This window comes from Gopherus evgoodei, chromosome 3 (genome assembly GCF_007399415.2).
Source record: "Gopherus evgoodei ecotype Sinaloan lineage chromosome 3, rGopEvg1_v1.p, whole genome shotgun sequence".
NCBI lineage: Eukaryota > Metazoa > Chordata > Testudines > Testudinidae > Gopherus > Gopherus evgoodei.
In genome coordinates this window covers 78,820,843-78,845,801 of record NC_044324.1, presented here as the reverse complement: position 1 = coordinate 78,845,801, position 24,959 = coordinate 78,820,843, and the positions used below count along the sequence as shown (strand labels likewise).

Sequence of the window (24,959 nt, the reverse complement as noted above, 5' to 3'; positions counted from 1 at the left end):
ATTACTTAATCCTGCCTTGAATGCAGGAGACTGTACTAGATTACCTTTTGAGGTCCCTTCCAGTCCTACACTTCTATGTTTCTATGTTGATTATGCACTTAAGATGGGGCCATGTGTTCTTGGACATTACCTACACAACAGTGGGTCCTTTTGTGCACCAGCTGATGTAGTAGCTAATCTCTCAGCCTAATGCACTTCTGTGTTCTGTATTTGAATCCTGCCCTCCCGCTGTAAGGGTGAGTCATGGTGAGAGGCAAGGTTATATACGCCCTGTTCCTCCAACTACTGTACCCAGAATTTTGCCCTGTATACATAAAGATCACTTGTCTACTCCGAAATGTAGCTAACTCTTAAATTGCCGTGCTACGCCAACAACACTATGCAACAATTTTAGGAATAGAAAGTGAAGAGTAACTTTTGAAATTTAAACTAAAAGGTAATTAAGTAGGCAAAAATGTACAGGTGTGTGTAACCATTGCAGTGTTCAACTTTTCTGCTTGCAACTGGTTTTCACTGCTGATGGTTTACAGAGGGACATAGGATATGAGAAAGTTGAGATGGGAAGGAAAAGATATAGAGGTAGGGACAAGAAATAGGGAACAATAACATAAATGATAAACCTGATGCCAAGACCAACATTTTCAAATTTATGTGACTAAAATTAGGCACATCAGTAAAAAGGGATTGATTCAGAGATGCTGCTAGCCCACATCTCTCGCTGAGGTCAATAGGAATTCAGTAGCGCTGAAAATCAGGCTACTTTTATAAATATAGGTTTATTATTATTATTTATTAGTTATTTGCATTATCATAGTGCCTAGGTGTCTCAGTCATGGACCAGGATCCATTGTCTTAGGCGCAGTACAAACATGAAACAAAAGACAGTCCCCTTCCCAAAGAATTTTCAATCTAAGTAATTAGGTCAGTATCCCAGGTAAGGGTGCATCAGCACAGGGGAGGTATTGGGACAGGTATGTGGGATGAAGGTGTTATGCAAGGTGGTACTGAGAAGGGTATAAGTGGTGGGGATGTAACAAGGCAGGGAAAGTACTGGGAGAACTATAGGAAAAGTATCAGCAGTGGGGATGTACCAGGGTGAGAGAGGTATGATGGGGTATCATGGAGAGGGCAATATGGGCAATAAGATGGTATTGAGAGGGATACTGGGGATGGAGGACTACTAATAGTGGGGTGATCGAGCTGATATTGGGGCTGGGTATTGGAGATCAGAAGGGATCAGGTATGGGGCAATGTCAGCAGTGCGGGCTGTATCAGGATAGAGGTGTTGTTGGAAGTGGGGCTGTATTAGGGTGGGAGAGGTATTATGAGTGATATCAGGAATGGGGGCAACATTAGCGGTGAGAGGTTGTATTTTTGAGGGAGAAGGGGAATCAGTGCTGGGAGCGGCAACAGGGATGGGGGCAGTATTAGCAGAGCTATCAGGAATAGGGATGGTATCAGGAAGGGGATCAGGGATGTGGCAGATATCAGGATGGGGGCCAGGCACGGGGGACTATATTGGGGATGGTGGTATCAGGGATGGGGCCAGTATTAGTAGGGGTATTTGAGATGGGGTAGTATCACTAAGGCTATCTCGGAGGGGGCAGCATCAGGAGGCAATCAGGTAGGGTGACCAGATGTCCTGATTTTATAGAGTCTTTTTCTTATCTAGGCTCCTATTACCCCCCACCCCGTCCCGATTTTTCACACTTGCTGTCTGGTCACCGGAGCCGATCAGGGTGGTATCAGGAAGGGGATTGGGGGAATGAAAGCTGGATTGGAGGGACAGAATCGAGGATGGGAGTGGTATCAGGAGGGGGATTGGGGGCTGTATCAGGGATAAGGGACCGAGGATAAGAGGTGCGTATCGGGGATGAGGCAGTATCGAGGAGGTACTGGCGGTGGGGGCGCTAGCAGAAGGGGCTCGAGCAGGGTACTGAGGACAGAGGCAGAGCTACGAGCAGTACCGGCGCCGGGGCGGTACGGGGCAGAAGGGGCGGGGTGGCGGGGCGGTGTCGGGCGCGCAGGGCCCGCCCTGCCGGAGTCACAGAGCTGCCGCTGCCACGTCAGGGCAGTTTCCTGCCGCAGCCGGAGCCGAGTCAGCAGCAGCCGCGCGAGTCCCCGCCCCGGGCCGGTCGCTGGGAACCGCCGTCCGCGCCATGGAGTCCCGCTACAACCTGAAGAGCCCGGGTGAGCGAGGGGCCGGCGTGGGGCGGCGGCAGCGGGACCCAGCGACGTCCTCCGGGTCCGTCTGCCTGGGCGGGAGGCGGCAGCCGGCTCCCTGCCCGCCATGCGCTGGGGCAGCGGCTGGCGGCCTCCCTTGAGGCCTCGGCGGCCCCGGGTTGGGCAGCGGAAGGAGCAGGCCGGGAGTCCGGCCCGGAGGCGCTGATAGGCCGGAGCGGGAGCCTCGGAGCTCCCTAAGCCCCAGGGCGGCGGGGTCTGTATCGCCCTACCCGCGGCGCTCTCGGCCCCGGGGCAGACGCTGATTTGGACTGGTAGCAGCGAGGGGGCGGGGAAGTGGCTGAATCTCATTCCCAGATCGCCCTTCTTTCCAGTGCAGGGGCTCTGCGCGTTCACTTCTCCCCCATGCCACAGCCTCTGTGTGCCCGCCACCCTCGCATACCAGGCACTCCACTTTGCCCACCTGCGTCCCCCCCATTCTCCCCACTGTGCCAGGGCTCCCTGCACTGCAGGATCCCCCATTCTCCTCCCTGTTCCCTTCACACCAGGGTCCTCATTCTCCCCATCATGCCAGGGGCTCTGTTTCCCCCAGCTCTTCCTCATCAGGATCCCCCATTCTTTACACCAGTGTCTCTCAACCTTTCCAGACTACTGGACCCCTTGCAGGAGTCTGATTTGCCTTGTGTGCCCCCAGGTTTCACCTCCCTTAAAAATTACTTGCTTACAAAATCATATAAAATACAGAAGTGTCACAGCTCACTATTCCTGAAAAATTATGCACTTTCTATTTTGACCATATAACTATAAAATAAATTGCAATATAGATATTGTATGTAGATTTCAGCGTATACATATAGAGAGTAGTCTGGGTTGCCAGGTGTCTGGTTTTCTACTGGAATGCCCAGTTGAAAGGGGACCCTGGCAGCGCTGGTCACTGCTGATTGGGCCGTTAAAAGTCTGGTCAGTGGGGCTAGGCAGGCTTCCTGCCTGCCCTAGCTCAGCGCAGCTCCTGGAAGTGGTGACATGAACTAGGGAGGCTTTATGCGCTGGCCACGCACGAGCATTGGCTCCCCACCTCCCATTGGCTGGGAACCGTGGACAATGGGAGCTGTGGGGGCTGCGCACACCACTCAGAGCCGTCCGTCCGCACTTCTGCCTAGGGACGAGGCATGCTGGCTGCTTCTGGGGGCAGCGCGGAGCCTGCCTTAGCCTCACTGTGCCACTGACAGGGAGCCAGCTGAAGTAAGTGCCGCCTGGCTGGACCCCACGCCCAATCCACTGCAACAGGTCGGAACACCCTCCTGCACCCAAACTCCCACCTGGAGCCTGCACCCCAAATCCTCTCCTGCACCGTCAACCCTAGCCCTGAGCCCCCTCCTGCACCCCAAACCCCATATTCCTGGTGCCACTCCAGAGCCTGCACCCCCTCTCAGAGCCCCCACCGACACCCCAACTGCCTGCCCCAGCCCACTCCTGCACTCCAAACTCCTTGGCCCCAGCCCAGAACCCACTCCTGCACCCCAAACCCCTCATCCCTGGAGCCCACACCTCCAATTGGAGCCCCCACCCGCACCCTAACCCCCTTCCCCAGCCCTGAGCCCATTTCTGCACTCCAAATCCCTTGGCCACAGCCTGGAGCCCCCTCCTGCACCCCAAACCCCTCATCCCCAGACCCACCCTGAGGTCCGAACCCCCAGTCATAGACTGCACCCCCTCCTAACCTCCTGCCCCAGCTGGAGCCCTCACACCATCTTGCACCTCTGTCCCAGCCCAGTGAAAGTGAGTGAGGGTGGGGGAGAGCGAGCAATGGAGGGAGGGGGGCTGAAGTGAGTGGGGGCCTGGACCTCAGAAAAGGGACGTGGCAGGGCCTCAGGGAAGAGACTGAGCAAGGGTATTCTGTTTTGAGTAATTAGAAAGTTGGCAACACTAAGAGCAGTATAAACAAGTCATCTATATGAAATTTTAGTTTCTACTGACGTTGCTAGTGCTAGGCAAATATCTATATGAGTTGATGTACCCCCTCATAGGCACTGACTCCATGGATGCTCTGGGGCTGGAGCACCCGGGGGAAGAATTAGTGGGTGCTCTGCACAGACAGGCAGCCAAGTCTCCCCCCCCCCCCCCAGCCTCAGTTCCTCCCCCCTGAGTGCGCTGTGTCCCTGCTTCTCCGCCTGCCTCCCAGCATTGCCTGCCCGGCCACCAGCAAACAGCTGTTTGGTGGTGGTAGCATGCTCTGGGGAGGGGGAGGAGCAGGAACATAACATGCTCAGGAGAGGAGGCAGGGCTAGGGTGGGGATTTGGGGAAGGAGTTGGAATAGGGGAAGGGAGGGGATGGAGTTGGGGTGGGGACTTTGGGGAAGGGGTTGGAATAGGGATGGAGCCGGGTGCAGAGGGGGAGGTTGAGCACCTACGGGAAAGAGGGGTAATCAGTGCCTGTGTACCCCCTGGAAGACCTCTGTGAATGCCTGTTGAGAACCACCACTTTACACTTTGTCTCTCTGTGTATATCTCCCTCCCTTCCTCTCTTTCACTCTTTTTAAAAAAAATTTTGAGAGAGAGAGAGAGAGAGAGAGAGAGTACTTTTCTTCCCTCCAGACTGGATGGTGCCATCTCACCCCAAACAGGAGGCAAAATGGGAGGGAGGAAGGAAGGAAGTTCTCTCTCTGGTTACTCCTGTTTGCTGAGAATCCATCCCCAGTCTCCCAGCAGAGAGAGCAATTAGTTTTCTTTAGGGTGGCAACATGTTAAACTCTGTTGGGCGGATGAGCAAGACTATTCTTATTCTGTAAGATGTTAATGGTTGGCATAAACAGAGGCCAGTGGCTCCATTTGTTGCCCATCTTTTGATGTCCCCCAAATCAATAGGGTTCTGGCGATTGATGCCTGGCATGTTCCTTGACATTTTGGAAGTGATCAGATACAGTATTCAAAAGTTATTATGTTGCATATAGATAGACAAATACAGAGAAGCTGTCAAGTTGAATGTAAGGCCTCACAAGCCAGCCAATGATGAGGTAGAGTAGGGCGAAGTTTATATTGGCCTGTGTTTGTGATGACTGCATTGCTCATGAGTAAGATGTCTAGATCATTCCAAATTCATGCTAGTAATAATCTAATAATTAAATTTTGCTTTACTTAGGAGCTCATTATCATTATCCCCATATTATAGATGGGAAAACAGATAGGGAAAACATATAATATGTTACTATAATGTAGTTTTAGATATCTGTTTTCTAAAATATGTGGCATCTTAGATGGAAGACAATGTGGTATAGTGGAGTTTCTCACTCTGGTGCTGACTTTATGTGTGACCTTGTGCAAATCACTATACTCTTCTATGCCTCACTTTCACTCATTTGCAAAATTAAAACAGAGACAGTGATACTTACCTTCCTTTGTAAAAGCACCTTGAGAGCTATGGCTGAAAACTGTTATATAAAAGCAAAATTTAAGTTTTATGGGGAAAACCCCAGGGTTTTATTTACCAGTTGGAACAAAAGACTAATTATTTGAATATTTAAAAAGGTTAAAACTAAGGTTTTTTAAAATAAATCAGAATCTCTTCTATTGAGAAGTGATGTCTTGACACCCATTAAAGATAAAATTACTTTAAAGCTAGAATTTCCAGCTACCCAGCACTTTTGTTCCTAGCCCTGTTAGTTTGATTAAAAACAAGAAATGATGTGAATGCTTTAGTAAGTGTAACTAGGGAAGAATACTAGAATTGGGAATATATTTTGTAGCAAATGGCATTCTGTGTAGTTTGCCTTTTTCTGTACTGCCATTGGCTAAGTACTCTGTGGCTGTCCTGTAACAGTGATGGTTGAAGCTCAGATGGCATTGGATATCTGTGTGGAAATCTGCCAAGTCAGTAGGGGATGATAATCTGAAAAGAAGCTGGTTAGCTGCTCCTCCTCCTCTTACTCCACACAAAATTGTCCCAGAAGAGTATTCATATTCTTCTAGATGATGGAGGGGAACAGAGACAATGTTGTACATACAGAACTCCCTTCTCCTATCTTTTTAGTGAGTAGGAGCGGGGCGTGGATCTCTGTTCCCATTGTGCTCCCTGTCAGTACCTGGCCCAGGCTGGGAAAGCTAATGATCCAACCAGCAGGCCAGATTCGGTAATGAATTCTGGTCATGTGTGCATAAGCTGAGAAGAAGTGACTGGGAGATGCTCTGTTTGTGGTACGTAACCAGAGGGGACAATCGAGGTGTGGAAGAATTCACGGATAAACATTAAGATGAAGTTAAGGCTGCAAATATGAATCAGTGAGGGGGACAAAACTTAAGACCAATGAATTTTTATAAACACAAACGTTAGAAAACAAGAAAATTGTCTTTTAGGGCAAACATTTTAAAATAAAAAAGAGTACCACAGCTAGAGTACCATAGTTCTTTGCTTGCTCACCACTAGCTGTTTATAAGTAACACTTGATTAGAAGAGGTCCTAAAAACAATAGATCATGCTTTTGGATGAAAAATATAGCAGCCTTTCTGATGACGTATAACTGTTGCCATCCACTAGTATACTGCCTGTAGGGGTCCATCTAGTTTGGGATATACACCTCTACCCCGATATAACGCAGGTTCGCATATAACACAGTAAAGCTCTGACACGCTGCTCTGAACAGTGTGTTAAGGGTGCCGGACCAGGCTGGGCCAAGGGGTTTGATAAAGGGCAGAGGGTCTCAGGGGCTGTCAGTGGCTTCCTCCCTCCCCAAGAGTCTGGGGGGCAAGAGCTGTGGGAGGGCACTTTTGGGGACCCCGCAGTCCCAGGATGGCCCGGGGGATTAGCGGGGGGCGAGGAACAGCCCGCTCTGCTTCGCTCGCGCCGGCCCCAGCCATATTGCTTGGGGGAGAGGGTTTGGGGGAAGGGATTCCCCCCCCCCCACTCACCAGCAGTGGCGGAAGTGGAACAGCCTGGCCCCAGCCCACTTCACTCCGCCAGCTCCCAGCCACAGCGCTCCACTTCCCACCGCAGGTGAGTACAGGAGGGACATCCTTTCCCCAACCTCTCCGCAGTCACCGGCAGCAGAAAGTGGAGTGCTGGGAGCTGGCAGAATGGAGCGGGCTGGGGCCACTTTGCTCCGCGTCCTGCTGTCAGTGAGTGCGGAGGGGTGTCCTTTCCCCAACCTCCCCGCACTCACCGGCAGCAGGAAGCGGAACAGCCCAGTCCCAGCCAGCTCCACTCCGCCAGCTCCCAGCCGTGGCTCTCCACTTTCACCAGGCAGGTGAGTGCAGGACCCTTCCCCCGCCGCCCCCCAGTGACATGGCTGGGGCCAGAGCAAGGAAAGCAGAGACGGCTGGGGCCACATCACGTCGCTTCCCACCTCAGGTGGGGGGAATCCTTTCCCCAACCTCCGTGCTCTCACTGATGGCGGGAAGCAGAGCGCCACGGCTGGGAGCTGGTGGAGTAGAGCGGACTGGGGCCACACTGCTCTGCTTCTCACCACCGCTGCTGGTGAGTGCCTGTCAGGGGGTGGGGCAGCTGGATAGGGGTTGGAGCAGTCAGAGAACAGGGAGGTTGGGTAGGGGGTGATTAGGGAAGGGGAGGTGTCTGGAGGGGGCGATCAGGGATCAAGGAACGGGTGGGGGAAGCAAGTTTGATATAACGCGGTGAGATTTTTTTGTCTCCCAATGACTGTTGTATCGGGGTAAAGGTGTATTTACAGGAGTGTCGAATGTAAGACACAGGAGATAATTGTCCCGCTCTGTTCAGCATGGTGAGGCCTCAACTGGAGCACTATGTCCAGTTCTGGGTGCCACAATTTAAGAAAGATAGGGACAAATTGAAGAGAGTCCAGCGAAGAACAACAAACATGATAAAAGGTTTAGAAAACCTAACTGGATGTGTTTAGTTCTAAGAAAAGAAGACTGAGGACAACCTGATAGTTTTCACTTGTCAAGGACTGGTATAGAGAGGGTGGTGATCAATTGTTCTCAATCTTCATTGAAGATAGGACAAGAAGTAATGTGCTTAATTTGCAGCAAGGAATTTTTGTTTAGATATTAGGAAAAACTTTGACTGTAAGAGTAGTTAAGCTCTGGAATAGGCTTCCAAGGGAGATTGTGGAATCCCCATCATTGGAGGTTTTTGAGAACAGGTTGGACAAACACCTCTCAGGGACAGTCTAGGTTTACTTGGTCCTGCCTCAGCACAGGGGACTGGACTAGATGACTGTTCAAGATCCCATCCAGCCTTATGATTCTGTGATTCTAGATTAGAATATTACAACCCATAGCTGAAGCAACATTGGCTTTTCCAAAGGGAGTTGGAATAGGGCATAGTGAGTGGGCAATGCCCCTGCCTTGCTTTGCTGTACTAGCAAGAACGGTTGATCAGAAGAAGGTATAAAATGCTATATTTATGAATGGTGGACTTGTCCTGGCATGTGTACTCTCCTTCTTACATTCAGCAAAACAAAACAAAACAAAACAATCCCCCAAAACTGATACCATAGACAAGACTATCGTAGACAGACACCTGCTTTATTTTGGGGATCATGCTGGTGGTGGACTGTGGCAGAGGTAAGGTTGTTAGGGTTACTTTCTTATTTTCCAGTATTGTAGGGTTGGGTGTGTTCAATTTTTTTAATGTTGATTTAGGATTTTTTTGACTTTTTAAGGTTTGTTATTAGAGAATTTATTAACAGTTCATGAAAAAACAGACAGTTGGACTACAGTCTTGTGATAAGCTATTATATATAAAAATCTGACAGCTCTTCATTTGTGTTTTCTCCCTTAAGTATGTATGTACATTTAGAAAATCCCTTTTGTTAACAGTTAGTTTACTTTTTAAATGTATAGCATAACACTTTATTTTACAAAATACCCAAGTTCAAGATATTAATAGATAAAACACACAAACTTTTTGGGCTATATTTTTAAAACTCTAAGCAGCGCCAGTGAAAAATGTATGCAATTACCTTTTTGCGCATGCCGATGTGTGTTTTATCTGTATATGTGTACAAGTTATTTGTGTTACATGAGGAACAACTGGAGAAGGAAGACATAATCAAATTATAGCACACAAAATTGTTATTTTAAAGGATAAAAGAAATGTTTAGCGAAATTATTTAATTTTACAAACACACTAAGATGTTTGTGTATAAATCAATGGGACTATTCACAGTGTGTAAAGTTATGCATATGCAGAAGGCTTGGCAGAATCAGGGCCATGATAGTAACCAGTGTCAACATGTATTGACTAGGTGCCATGTTCCATTAAAATATTTTATATTGACATCTATATAGTTGATTGATAACACTGATTGGTTACATTGGTACATTAGAATAATAGAGCATGAGGGTTGGAAGGGATCTCAGGAGGTCATCTAGTCCAATCCCCTGCTCAAAGTAGGACCACTCCCCAGATTTATTTATTAGAACTTTGAGCAGGAAATATTCCATTATGGGTTATATTGTGCCTCAAAGGAACAGCATTGCATTGGAAAGGGAAGTTTGTGAGTAGAGCAGGATCGGGTGAGGTTGTACTGTAGCAGGAATCCCAGACGAATGCTGGCTGGCTCAGCCTGAATTTCTCTTGGGGCTTCTAGGGATTGCCCGTGGCAATAGGAGTTGCATCACAGATGTAGAGGGTAGTTGGGTCTATGGCTCCACCATTGCTCTTCCCCTTTGCACGCTGTTTGGGGAGATGGGCATTATTACTAGTGGCACTAACATGGAGCAGTGGCTCCATTTCTCAGCCATGTCATCCTATTACTAATACTGAGGACAGAAGAGAGTTTAATTCTAATACGACATATTCTATAAGTCTAAGGTAGGCTCTTTGCACCCTCTTCCTAGTTGCTACTCCATCCCTCACAAATCCTCCCCATATGCATCTGGACAGGGTTTGGTCGTCCTCTGTATTCTGGCATTTTTTCCTAACTGTAGCGAACATTCACTAAGCATTCCTGCTTTTATATTTTAATGTATTTATTGCTAAAATAGAGATGTGATTCCTCATATAATTCCACAACTGTAGAATTACAAGAACAGTCACATTGCAAATAAAATGTTATGTTGTGTTTCTGTATTTTAATAAATAGATTTCAGGGTCCAGTAAAAGGTATTGCCTCACTCACCTTGTCTCTCTAATATTCTGAGACCAGCACAGCTTCAGCGGCACTGCATACAACAGATTTCATGGGAGCAGACTTATAATTAATATAAATATTTAGATCTGATTTATCACATGTTAATTGATGAGGTATTCAGGCACACTTATTTTATATGGTTTGCCATGTCATTGGAAATAAGAGTTGCACTGAACGGCAGTTTAGAGTACTGGGTGGTGAGGGCAAGTACTTGTGGTTAATCTGGAAATGCTTCCCCACCTCTGGCTATTACCATTCCTACTTGCTTTTAGCAAGAGACTTTAAAATGAAGCCATTTCTTTGCACCTGCTGGACTAAATAGCAACGACTGCAGAAAAACTGAATTTTAAATTCAGCAAGCTTGTGATTTCCCCATGTTAATATTTGGGTTTAAAAGTAAGTTTTAAAAATGGCTCACTTGTTAATACATAACATGATATAAAGTGAATTATAAACAAAGCTATGCAAATAAAATTGTGGCAAACATTTTAAAAGTACACCAAAGTTGTTCTGTGGGTATATGTCAGCATGGCTCACAATCTAGGTGCCCATACATACAAGAGAGGAATCTTTTGAATAGCAATATCTATTGGGCCACACCTGCACTATTCATGTCCTTGTGCCCAACCACCCAATGTCATAAAGGGCAGAGTGGTCAGAACTGTCCCTCAGTTCCCTCTTAGTGTCCATGACAGTGAGATGTAATGAGTGGTGTCTGTGTGCCACCCTGTGGAATTTACTTCTCTTGCAAATTAGATAGGGTTAATTCCCTTTAAGGTTTTTCCTCACATTTTTTAATTTGGTTATATATTTTAAAAAAATCAAACTAAATTTAATTTGTTCCTTAGGACTGGGTGTATCTCTACCCATGCAAAAATGATGGTTTCAAAGCCCTCAGGCTGTGATGGTTTAATCCCACTTACGGAGAGCTGTATCTGCTGTCTATTTTATCTCAGGGAGATCCATGTCCCTGATCACTGCTCAGTGTGTCATTTGTTCTTTACAAGAATGAGAAAGCAAACATCCTATTGGCACTGTACTGGTGGTTAGACCACAAAGATATTTGAAGAGCATATTCTTCTTCACACCTCCTCTTACAAAGAAGTGGGTCACAGGTGCATTGGGGAGTACAGCTGGAAGAACTTGGTCTCAAAAGGCCATGCCTCTTCATATAAATTTACTAGAACAAAGAGTAGTCAGACTGTAATGCTGTGCATGCCAAACTGTTCTACAGATCTTTACAGTTGAGATTCTCACAGATGGCACATCTGCATTGTACTGTTTAAAGAAGCAAGGAGATGCCTGCTCTTTACTTCCATGTCAGGTGGTGATCAAGTTATAGACATGATGTCATCAAAATGGGATACCCTCAAATCACTCTTTATGTTTGGGAGTCAGAAACAACCTAGCAGACAGTTTATCACCAATGATGTGTGATCTTTGAAGAGCTCTGTCATCAAGCAGATGTTTCAATGGTGGGGAAATTCCATTAGAGTTGGTTGGTAGCAAAGATAGGGGAGACGTGCCCAGGATCATTGCAAGATGCCTTCCTTGTACTGTGGGATCAAGGTCCCATGTATGCATTTCTTTTCTACCAAATCCTTTGATTCCAAGAAGCATATGCAAAGTAAGGCAGGATGTAACTACACTGATTCTGCTACCATCAAATTGGCAAAGGAAGTTCTGGCTGACCAATCTCCTCAGAATGTCTGTCTAGCCTTCCATGCCTCTTCTAGACTGTCCAGATATAGTATAGCAGAACCAAAGTCACATTGTTCTCCCAGACCTGAGGTCATTACATTCAACAGCCTGGATGTTGGCAAGTTGAGTACTACTGACATAGTGCGCTCCCTGTTAGTATAAGAAATCTGACTACAAAGTAGAAAATTCTCCATGAGAAAGACTTACTCCTCTAAATGGAAAGGATTTTCCATTTGTGTAGCTCAACACAACTTTGATCTGTTGGAAGTTCATACACCTAGAATCCTCGACTGTATTCTGCATTTCAAACTAGGGCTGTCAAGTGATTAAAAAAATTACCATGATTAATTGCACAATTGCACTGATAATAATAGAATACTATTTATTTAAATATTTTTGGATGTTTTCTACATTTTCAAATATATTTATTTCAATTGCAACACAGAATACAAAGTGTACAGTAGTCACTTCATATTTATTTTTTATTACAAGTATTTGTACTGTAAAAAAAACAAGAGAAATAGTATTTTTCAGTTAATCTAATACAAGTACTATAGAGCAATCTCTTTATCATGAAAGTTGAACTTCCAAATGTAGAATTATGTACCAAAAAAAACCTGCATTCAAAAATAAGAGTGTAAATTTTTAGAGCCTGCAAGTCCACTCAGTCCTATTTCTTGTTCAGCCAATCACTCAGAAAAACAAGTGTGTTTACATTTGCAGGAGATAATGCTGCCTGCTTCTTGTTTCTGTTAACCTGAAAGTGAGAGCAGGTGTTCTCATGACACTGTTGTAGCTGGTATTGCAAGATATTTATATGCCAAATGCGCGAAAATCCATATGTCCCTTCTGTTATATTACCTCAATAAGATACAGCCTTTCAGACTATCTCCTCATCCTTCTATTTTTTTTTATCTGTAGTTTCTAAGGCTCAAGCCATCTCCTCCCAGAGAATATAAAAATTGATACACATTTACTTGCATTTACATAGTTCAGAACTTTGTTAGTCAGATGACTCCCTTTTTAATTTATTTTTAATAGTATCACTACACTGTTATATTTGATGGCTTTAAAATGTTCTGTTTTTAAATAATATGGTTACTTTGTAAATGATTTGTGTAAAGTAGTCAAAGTGTGTTTAATTTTACTTGGAGTTCATTGTAAAAATGATCAAAAGTAACTTTTCAGGATTTTGTTGTCCAGACACTTCAGTTCTCTGTCAGATTTGCCTGTCCACTTTCAAATGTCACCATCATCCACTGATGCTCACTCTACTGATTAAACTCCAGGTTTTCTAGATAGAAATGCATTTTAAAAAACGTTTTGACTGCCTATCTTGGCTAGGCAAAATATGCTTAAGCTGTGTTAGCATGAACAGGATTAAAACCATGTTTAAAATTGTTCTGCTAACTCAGTTTCAATTCTAGAGCAGATACTCTGCTTTCCTTTATCCTTGTGATACATTTTATATTGAAATCTGCTGCAGCTAATATGACATGTCAGAGGTGCTATTTACCTGGCTTAAATATCAGTTCTCATTTTCATAGGAGAATTTTGTGATTCATTCCTCGGATCAAACTTCCCACCAGATTTGAAATGTACAAGTAACCTTGTTTAGACCTCAAATAATTGCTTTTAACTGAACTTATAAAGGTTTTCTTGGTTTTGCATAAAATATTATATCTTTTATCTGAATATGTTTCTGTGGATTTAGTCATTCTTTCTACTGTATATAATTAGGGCTTCTGATTTTAGGTTTTGACTGATGAAATACCCCGATATAAAAATAATTAAATTGGTGTTTATCCAACAAACTCTGGAACAAGTTACTTTTATTTATGGGCATGTATACACCAAGCAGCAATGTAGGCTACGGAGGTGTGTTTTCTAAAGTGCACTACCATATTGTGCATTATTGGTTGGTGTAGGCCCTGCTCGTGTGCACTTGACTAAAGGTTACCTAGTGCGCTTTAACATAGCACTGTTTGAAACTACTACATTAGTGTGCTAAGGAACATTATAAAGATATTACCCATTGTAGCATATATCACTGTAATGAATAATGTAAGCCCTGAAAACCCCCTATTTTTGAATATCTGCATAAAACTGAAAAATGCTAAAAATGAAATTAATATACCCTGAAAAACAGAAGTGTTATAAATAATTCAGCAATAGTCACACACATTAGGATTTTCCCTTACAACTTAAAACCGATGACTGTCTACTATAATGGGGAAAATGACGAGTTGCTAACCTGTTAGTGTCACTATGGTTTGGACAAACCATTCTGAAGTGACTACTACTTTTTAATTCTTTTTAACTATTGTAAGGGTGTTGGCCCCCGGTTTAAAACATTGAAAGCCTGTGGGAGGAGAGTTTGAGAAAAGATTTTCACTTTAAGCATTTTTTCTGGTGTTTTGTGTTTAAGTAATAATTATCTTTGCTTTAAAACTTCTGAATTTATCATTGTGTATGTTCGTGTTATGAAAGGCCCTGTTGTAACACATGCTGTACACAGATGCAAACTCTAAACTTATTCCTGGATTTCTAAAGTTTGTGCAGTTGTCAGCAGATTTTTTTTTTTCAACAAGAGCAGATTTACCAGGTAATTACTTGTTTTCTTAGACAGAAAATACTTAATACTTGAATGGAAAGACCTTCAAGGATATCCCAGATTGCTGCAGAATGTAGCGTTGGTGGTTCAGTCTATAGGACTCTTTTCTCTGAGTCTTTAGAATCATAGACTTTAAGGTCAGAATGGACTGTTATCATCGTCTAGTCTGACCTTCTGCACAACACAGGCCACAGAATCTCCCGCACCCACTCCCATAACAAACCCCTGACCTATGTCTGAGCCACTGAAGCCCTCACATCATGGTTTAAAGACTTCAAGGGGCTGAGAATCCTCCAGCAAGTGACCCATGCCCCACACTGCAGAGGAAGGCAAAAAACTCCCAGGGCCTCCCCCAATCTGCCCTGGAGGAAAATTCTTTCCCGACCCCAAATATGGCAATCAGCTAAACTGTGAGCATATGAGCAAGACTCACCAGCCAGACACCAGGAAAGAATTCTCTGTAGTAACTCAGAGCCCACCCCATCTAACATCCCGTTACGGACCATTGGGCATATTTACTACTAATAGTCTAATGTTGGCAATTAATTGATCTTTGACTATCCCGTCATACCATCCCCTCCATAAGCTTATCAAGCTTAGTTTTGAAGCCAAATATGTCTTTTTCCCCTACTGCTACCCTTGAAAGGCTGTTCCAGAACTTCGCTCCTCTGATGGTTAGAAACCTTCGTCTAATTTCAAGTCTCAACTTCCTGATGGCCAATTTATATCCATTTGTTCTTGTGTCCATGTTAATACTGAGCTTAAATAATTCCTCTCCCTCCCTGGTATTTATCCCTCTGATATACACCTCTACCCTGATATAACTCGACCCAATATAACACGAATTTGGATATAACGTGGTAAAGCAGTGCTCCGGGGGCGGGGCTGTGCACTCTGGTGCATCAAAGCAAGTTTGATATAACATGGTTTCACCTATAACGTGGTAAGATTTTTTGGCTCCCGAGGACAGCGTTGTATTGAGGTAGAGGTGTATTTATAGAGAGCAATCATATTTCCCCTCAGCAGCCTTTTGGTTAGACTAAAAAAGCCAAGCTCATTGAGTCTCCCTTCATAAGACAGGTTTTCCATTCCTCGGATCATCCTAGTAGCCCTTCTCTGTACCTGTTCCAGTTTGAATACATCCTTCTTAAACATGGGAGACTAGAACTGCACACAGTATTCCAGATGAGGTCTCACCAGTGCCTTGTATAATGGTACTAACCTTTCCTTATTTCTACTGGAAATACCTCACCTGATGCATCCCAAGACTGCATTAGCTTTTTTCACCACCATATGAAATTGGCGTCTCATAGTCGTCCTGTGATCAACCAATACGCCGAGGTCCTTCTCCTCCTCTGTTACTTACAACTGATAAGTCCCCAGCTTATAACAAAAATTCTTATTAATCCCTAAATAAATCCCTGGCACTTTTCAGTATTACAGTTCATCTTATTACTGTTACTCCAGTTTAAAAGGTCATCCAGATCTTCCTATATGATATCCCAGTCCTTCTCTGTATTGGCAATACCTCCCAGCTTTGTGTCATCCGCAAACTTTATTAGCAAACTCCCACTTTTTGTGCCAAGGCCAGTAATAAAAAGATTAAATAAGATTGGTCCCCAAACCGATCCCTGAGGAACTCCACTAGTAACCTCCCTCCAGCTTGAAAGTTTACCTTTCAATATGACCTGTTGTAGTCTCCCCTTTAACCAGTTCCTTATCCACCTTTTCAATTTTCATATTGATCCCCATCTTTTCCAATTTAATAATTCCCCATATGGAACTGTATCAAATGCCTTACTGAAATTGAGGTAAATTAGATCGATTGCATTTCCTTTATCTAAAAAATCTGTTACCTTCTCAAAGAAGTGGATCAGGTTGGTTTGGCCTGATCTACCTTTTGTAAAACCATGTTGTATTTTGTGCTAATTACCATTGACTTCAGTGTTGTTAACTACTTTTTTCCTGCAAATTTTTTTCTGAGGCCTTGCAAACTAACAAGCCTGTAGTTACCCAGATCACTTTTTCCCCCTTTCTTAAAAATAGGAACTATGTTAGCAATTCTCCAGTCATATAGTACAACCCCTGAGTTAACAGATTTATTAAAAATTCTTGCTAATGGGCTTGCAATTTCATGTGCCAATTCCTTTAATAGCATTTTTAGAAGCAATTGCATTAGACAGAAGAATTGAGAAAATACAACCATTTACAGCAGATCCTTCATGTGTGATTTTGTATAAGGATAACCCTTAGTCCTCATCCCAAGTTTTTGCTTAAGGTAGTCACTAATTTTCATTTGAATCAAATCAATTTACAACTTCTCTTTCCCAAACCATATATCTGTCAGTGGGAGGCTAGATTACACAGGATATCCTTAGACTGCGATCATACTGTCTGTGTGTGCGTGTGCGTGTAGAGATATATAAAATATATAAAAAAAATTATTTATTTAGCTTCTCTCAAGACTAGTGTTTGCAGACAGGTTAAAGTGCCATGCTGTTTCAGCTTAAGGACTCTCAGTGCATTAGGCTCAGTTATGTGCTAGCCAGTTTAAATCTCAGATTAGGGCTCCTCTAAGGCTCAGGCTGCATCTGCAGCTTCCATGAGCACCATACTCATCTCAGAAACATGCAGAGCAACAACTTGGGGTTGACTTCATGCCATTATGAAGCACTATTGCCTGGTTGACACATCCAGATCTGATGATGCAGAACTCTCCCTCTAGTGGCTGGAACTGATGAAACCTGCATGCTGGAACTGAGAAGCTGTGAAAAGATGACCAGATGGCTGCTCTGGGTGTCTCTTTCTTTGCTCTGTGATTCTTCAGGCCAGGCTCCCATGACTTAATAATTTGGCGCAAATGTTTCTGGAGGAAAAGATGAAGCTCAGTATGAGTGTTTCCTATTTTAGACATGAGCATGGACTTTGGAGAATGTTGGTATTCAGTGTGCAGAATAAATGTGGCATTTCAGCTATTTCTAGAAGAGAGAAATTTTTATAATTAAATAACTTGAGAATTACAAAATGATATTCTTTCACAAATAGCATTATATCTTGTGTCACAGGATTTGAAAGATTATTCATCCAGGATGAGTAGGAAATTTTCCAGGACAAGTACCATCAGCTTCTGCAGAATCTAACCTTTCTTTTTCTTAAGCATTAGTATTAATTATTTGTATTTCATCAGTGACTAGAAGCATCAGCTAAGATCAAGGTCCCATTGTGATATGGACAGTACAAACGTATAGAGGGAGTTCTTGACTTGAAGAGCTCACAGTCTAACTAGACATGACAGACAAAGGGTAGCAGAGGGCAACCATTGTTATGGGGAGCTCAGCCACCAAGAGATTGTGACTTTCCTAAAATCCCAGAGGAATTCTGTGGCAGAGCTTGAAATTAAATCCAGGTCTCCTGAATTACCAAGACAGTACTTTAGCCACCCGGCCATCCTTCACTGTTTCTAGCACTTATGCTTGTGAAAATGACCTTCTAAGTGTGAACTGAGATTCAACTGTTACAGTGCTGTCTTCCTAAGTCTGTAGACTGATTGCTCCAGTGTTTCTCCATCTACTCAGAACTTTTCCAAGCTGTGTGAGAGAGAGAAATGACCAAATCATGTTAGTTTTCACCAGGATGGATTTGATTTAAATCAAATTGATTTAAATCACTAGTCAGGAAGACTCAATTTAATCATGGATTTCTACATAAAAGTGCATTCTTGTTGGTTGTTATAACCCTAATACATATTCTTCACAACCCAGAGACAGATGTAGGTCTCATTTTTAGAAGGTACATACTATACATTTTTAAAGGGATTTATTTTGAAAACTTTTCAAATTAGTTTTACAGCTATATCAGAAAATGAATGATTGGTTATTTCATTTACCAAAAGTAATTGAAGCAAATATTTATGAAGTCATTGGAAGGTGAACTATCTCCAATCCAACAGGTTAATCATTAATATTTGAAAATTTTCTTGCCATGCAGTATTAGGAGAATGTCACCAGACAGACTTCTAAATTGTTTTATTTAACTAAAACAACGTTATGTATTCTGGATTTTTTTTCTTCCAACAGCAAACATACAATATTTTAACAAAACAAACATATGAATTTTTGAATTTAGTTAAGCATTGAAGTTTTTTTTAAAATCAGATTTGTTTTTGTTACAATTGTTTTTAACTAAAATAGTTAAATGAAATCTTTAAAAAAACAAAAATAAAATCGACTGTGACATCCAGGTCAAAATGAGAAACTTAAAATACTGGCTTCTGCAGCTACCTCGGTCGTCTTCATCTTCATTTTCCTGTTTGTTCTTAATCTGGAAAAGAAAAACAAGCTTTCTTGCTTTTTCAGGTCCCAAAGAATTTCTCAATTTGGAATGAATTAGTCCAAAGGAAAAAAATATTCTTCCTACACCAGCAGAAGCAGCTACTGCTATTAAAAGAGAGATTATCACTTCAACAGTCTGTGAATCCAAGTGCTTATGTGACTTCCACCAGTTCCCTGGTGTGACCTTCTTTAAAACATCAGCAAACATATATTTCTTGAATGGTTTTTATTCCCAAACTGGGTCTCTTTTACAGCCTTCCGGCATTATAGGTTTTCCCTTCTAGTGAGAGAATGGTATGGTAGATCTCAAATCAATGAAAGTTACACAAAGAAAAACCTCAAGACTTCTGGAATATGCTGCTCAAACAGTTTCACTTTTTTTTCTACTGCCTGTTCCTCCCTTCTCACATTTATCTCCGTACTACTACTTCTCCTCCTTGTCCAGATGTCCTGATTTTATAGGGACAGTCCTGATTTTGGGTTTTTTTTCTTGTATAGGCTCCTATTACTCCCTCCCCCCACCTTCTGTCCCGATTTTTCACACTTGCTGTCCGATCACCCTGTCTTCTGCGCCCAACAATCTTCTGTTCATTGAACTTTTTGAAACTTTGCACTTTTAGAGAGAGGTAAGGAATTGACTCTGTGTACACACATTTGCAGAGGGACGGTAGGGTTGAGGTCTGTTATTTCTCTCTCTCTCTCTTTAAAAACATTTTTGCTGTTGTTAGGCCTGAATAAAGATATTGCAGACACAACCAGGTATGCCAACCTGACCCAAGTCAGGCTAACAGAGGTTTGTGGGTAATCTCTGAGTGGAAAACACTGAGAAGTAGCAGCATGTCTCACAAATGCTGGGAAAAAGTGAGATAAGAGAGAAGCTGCATTCCTGGCATAGTACCAGATGTGCTGTGTTAGGGTAGCTCCTTCGAAGAACTGATAAGAGCCCTAGTTTCCCAGCCTCCTTGTTTTCACTCCCTGGTTTTGTTCTTTGTTTGTTTTTAACTCCCCTACATTTCTAACTTTAGGCACGCATGTATACTAAAGGTGTCTAGTTTCTAGTTGTTAAAAGAAGGGGGTGGGTTGCTCCAGTGAATAATTTATGATGCGACGGAACTGTCTATGTAGGCTTATACTAAGATGTAAAGAGCAGGCTGGTTCTCACTGGAGACGAGCTGCTCTCTATTGATGCGTGCACTTGTCAATAAAGAGCTTTTGATCGGACCTTGCTGGTGTTGCCTGTCTCTCTCGCGGTCAGACAACGAACTTTGCCGTCGGGGTTAGAGTCCCTGACACTGTTAACAAGTATGTTATCTCTGGAGACACAAATCCACAGTTTGAGAACTGCAAAACCAAGCATCTCTGATGGTATCTTCTAGACTGAACACGGAGTCTTATTGGATAGATAGAAAGATTAACCTAAATAATCTATACAGAAGACACTGGAACTCCATAAAATTGGGTCCTTAATCCATGAACTATTGGAACTCATTTACAAAACTTTTCTTAAACATTACATGAATATATTGTCTCATCCTATAGAATAAGAATTTATAATCCCTATTCCATGATGAGATATCTTTGAGCTATAATGTATCTTAATTAAAACTATCTTTAGATAGATTTTTCCTAAAAAAAATTTTATTATAAAAAAAATCTGATTTTTTTTTTAAATCATAGATTTTTATCCACCCTAGTTTTCTCTTCCCTTTGAGGAGATGTGAAGTTAAAAGGAACCAGGTCAATATCATGCTATTGCTTATAGTTTTCACAAGCCACAACAGAAGTGTCAGACCTCTGGTGCTATTCAGTATGGAAGAGGACTAAAATTTAAGTCTGTGGAAAGATTAGAGTAGCATGCGGAACGACTCATCCCTTGCAACATCAAGAAAACTGCGAGAGTGATGGAGTACTGGAGGCCACCTCCACACATGGCATCCAGAAAGTTGGCAGAAGTATAAAATAGAGTGGGAGATCCACCCTTGTAGTAACCATGAGCATAGTTGCGGCTCCATGAGTGCTACGGGGCTGAAGCACCCATGGGAGAAAAAAAAAGGGCGCTCAATACTAACCAGCCATAGCTGATTGGCGGTGCTGCTGACCTGCTGTTTGGCGTCTTGGGGAGGGGACTGGGGGAGGGCAAAGAACAGCAAACTGTGGGCGGAGGCCTCAGGAGTCAGAGGGTGGAGTGAGGGCAGGGGCCTTAGTGGCTGGGAATGGAGTGAGGTCAGGAAGAGGTGGAGCGAGGGTGGGGCTTCGGGATGGAATACCCCAGCAAAAAATAAGTCAGTGCCTGTGACCGTAAGACTGAGGGTGGAAGGGGAAAAACAGAGAGCTTCCTTCTCTTTCATTCCAGTAGTCAGAGAGGGTTGGGTGGATGTGGGGCTTCACACTTATCAAACACTTACTACTATGAGAGTGATATGAAAGATAGAGCTGCCATGCATGATCCAGGGACAGCACCCTGATAGAAATCCCAGCACGCTTACCTTTCCAAGCCACTGGGAAGGAGTGGAGGCTATCTCTTCACCTGGCCTGATTAGCAGTGACACCCCTTGCCTCTCCCCCCCAGTTTTTCGTACATGTGTCTATTAAGTTTGGTCTTCTGTCTACTAGGTTGTCATAAACAGATAGCTAAGGGTTAATGTCTCTTTCACCTGAAGCACCTGACCAGAGGACCAATCAGGAAACAGGATTTTTTCAACTCTGGGTGGAGGGAAGTTTGTGTCTGAGTTCTTTGTTTTCTGCCTGTATACTCTCTCGGATGAGAAGTGATTTCTGTTCCCTGCTTTCTAATCTTCTGTTTCCCAGTTGTAAGTACAAAGCGATCAGATAGTGAGTTATATGGTTTTTTTTCTTTTGTATTTACATGTCTATAGTTGCTGGAGTGTTTTAAATTGTATTCTTTTTGAATAAGGCTGTTTATTCAATATTCTTTTAAGCAATTGACCCTGTATTTGTCACCTTAATACAGAGAGACCATTTGTATGTATTTTTCTTTCTTTTTTTATATACAGCTTTCTTTTAAGACCTGTTGGAGTTTTTCTTTAGTGAGGAACTCCAGGGAATTAAGTCTGCAGCTCACCAGGGAATTGGTGGGAGGAAGAAGTCAGGGGGAGATCTGTGTGTTTTAGATTTACTAGCCTGACTTTGCATTCCCTCTGGGTGAAGAGGGAAGTGCTTTTGTTTCCAGGACTGGAATTAGAGAGGGTGGACTCCCCTCTGCTTAGATTCACGGAAGTTACTTCTGTGTATCTCTCCGGGAGCACCTGGAGGGGGGAAAGGGAAAAGGATTATTTCCCTTTGTTGTGAGACTCAAGGGATTTGGGTCTTGGGGTCCCCAGGGAAGGTTTTTGTGGGGACCAGAGTGCCCCAAAACACTCTAATTTTTTGGGTGGTGGCAGCAGTACCAGGTCCAAGCTGGTAACTAAGCTTGGAGGTTTTCATGCTAACCCCCATATTTTGGACGCTAAGGTCCAAATCTGGGACTAGGTTACTAACATAGGTATCTGATTAACTTTTCACGGTTGAGTGTGTAGATATGAGTGAGACTGTATGAGAGGGGATAGAAAATTGATGGGATTACTGACAAAAGAGAAAGTGTTGAGAGAGAAGAAAGAGTTACAGAAAACACATGGGAGGAGGTAGAAAACATTTCTGTAATAATAGAGATGAGAGGGTGGAGGGAAGAAAGAAGGAAAAATGGAAATATATTGAAAATAACTCAAAAAAAAGATGCACCATTATTTTTTTTGTGGGGTGGATAGAGAAATGGAGTGGAGTAAAGACAGGAAGAAAAAAACAACAGAAGCAAGAGAGTCATAGTAAATAGGGCTGGTCAAATAGTACTTGACAACTATATTATTCAGTGAATGTCACCGGCATTTGTAGAATTTCATTTGATATTTTCGTGGTATTTGACTAGTACTAAAGATAACTAAGTACTTTTTGGCAGTTATATTATTAGATGAATACAGATTGAATTTATTCAACTTTTTATTTTGCTATTTGATAAGCTCTAATATTAAGTTACATCTTAAAGATATTATAAAATGTTGATTCACAATACTTTACAAATAAATACAGCATCCAACTGTTACATTCCTTTAAATTGCAGGAGGCGTGGCATTGGTGAGGTGTGGCGTGGCGTTGTACCTCAACACTGAAAGTACTTAATCATGTACCTAACTTTAAGCACATAAGTAGTCCCCGCTGACTTCAGTGGGACTGTTCATGTGCCTGAAGTTAAACACGGGCTTAAATACTTTCTTGAACTGAGTCCTTAGTGTGGGAATGGTGGCACAATTATTTTTCATCCTTTCTGGTAGGCTTAGTTCTCAAGGTAGGGTAAATGTTTCGAGCATCATGTATGTATGATTTCAGATGGCAAAATGTAAAGCGTATGATATGTGTGTCCATATACTTTCCGGTGTTCAGTCCTCTCGTAGAAATCTCTCAATGATTTTGTTTGAACTGTTACATAGTTATGTAACTTTCTTGACAGTGGTCATGGTATAAAGTTTTTTAGGGCTTGTCTTCACTAGTGTACTATATCGGCATATATCAATTGAGCTGTGCTGATGCAGCACATCTGATGAAGATGCACTATGTTAATGGGAGAATGGTCTCCCATTGACATAATTACCCCACCTCAACGAGAGGTGGAAGCTACGGCAGCAGAAGAGTGTCCCCGGTGACACAACCTGATGTAGACAGCGCTTTAAGTCAATGTAACTTACGTCGCTCAGGGGATGATTTTTTCACACCCTGGAGCAACGTAAGCTACGCCGACTTAGTGGTAGTATAGACAAGCCCTTACTTTTCATAGGCAATTGCTGAAATGCAAGGAGGTTCTTCTTATGATAAAATGTAATGATAAATATATCTTGTTCATCTGTATTTATTGAAAGCAATTGTGAAATCCTAGTAAATGTTTTTTTTATATTTCCACCCCTCAGCTTTAATGTAAGGGATGAATTAATAAATCATGTACCATTTACTCATAATGTTCAGATACATTATTTGGGAAACTGTGAAACAACTAAATATAATTTTTCTCAGAACTTAGTGCTCTTAGGATACAGGATTTAATGAGTCATAGCTGAGTAATTTATCATGTGCATCTTGGAGAAGGAGGAAGTCAGGTGAGAGAAACATGGTGTGCTAGACCATGTAAGTGCTTTGTTAGATGAAGTGACTCCTTCAAGATAATGCTAACAAAATCTTCTGTATATTTTATATTTTTTATTTTTTAAGGGAGCTTTTCATATTGATATACCAAATTTCCTTTTTCAGCTGTCAAACGTTTAATGAAGGAAGCAGCCGAATTGAAGGATCCTACAGATCATTACCATGCACAGCCCTTGGAGGTTAGTTTCTCTGTATGTTCACTGTAGTTGCTAGTTTGTGTCTGCTGTATAATACCTAATATTATTTTTCTGCCTGGTTACATTGCTTTAAGTCCATACGTAATATTTAATTTTGGTTTTGGAGTTTAATAGACCTTATTAAAACGATGAGATTTTTATTTTTTTTCCTTGAAAACTATCAGGAACAGTTTAAATCTAATGACATGTCACGGACTTGACTCATCGGTTAAAAGTACATAATAAAAGTTAAGATTATAGCTAAGTAGTCATGTCACATTGTTGCAATATGTTTTTCCCTGGGGATTGCATAACATCATAATTTAAGTGTGAAGTGGTTGTGCATCCAAAAAGAAATTCATGTTATGTTATGAAGTTACCCTAGCAGAAAGTTTAAGGCTAGTTCCTGTAATTGGATTGACGTGTGCAGCCCTGTGCATACATAGGAGCCCACTGAAATAACTCGTGGTTCAGTATGAGCAGAAGGGAGCAGTTACAGGATCTCACCTTTTAAAAACGAAAAAACCTTACCCTAAAGATGATATCTATGCTGCAGTCTCAGTCCTGGAAATTTTATAAACAGTCAAAAATTTGAGGAAAGGTGAAATTCTAGTGCTGACAAGAACGAAACTTTAAAACAAACAAACAAAAAATATCCTCATTT

The 24,959-nt window shown here is 42.6% G+C and overlaps 1 protein-coding gene across 3 annotated transcripts in view; it reads left to right on the top strand.

Moving 5' to 3' along the window:
* Positions 1–2,070: 2,070 nt before the first annotated feature.
* UBE2J1 (ubiquitin conjugating enzyme E2 J1) overlaps positions 2,071–24,959 on the top strand; it is a 62,574-nt gene continuing 39,685 nt past the window's right edge. For 2 of the 3 annotated variants that reach the window (XR_003999537.1, XM_030555932.1), the window contains exons 1-2: positions 2,071–2,190; positions 24,225–24,298. Coding sequence is in view for 2 of the 3 variants with exons in the window: in XM_030555932.1 (XP_030411792.1) it covers positions 2,160–2,190; positions 24,225–24,298 (105 nt within the window). In the remaining variant the exon portion in view is untranslated. Of the gene's footprint in view, positions 2,191–23,059; positions 23,098–24,224; positions 24,299–24,959 lie in introns of those variants that run through there. The other variant, XM_030555933.1, reaches the window with a different exon arrangement.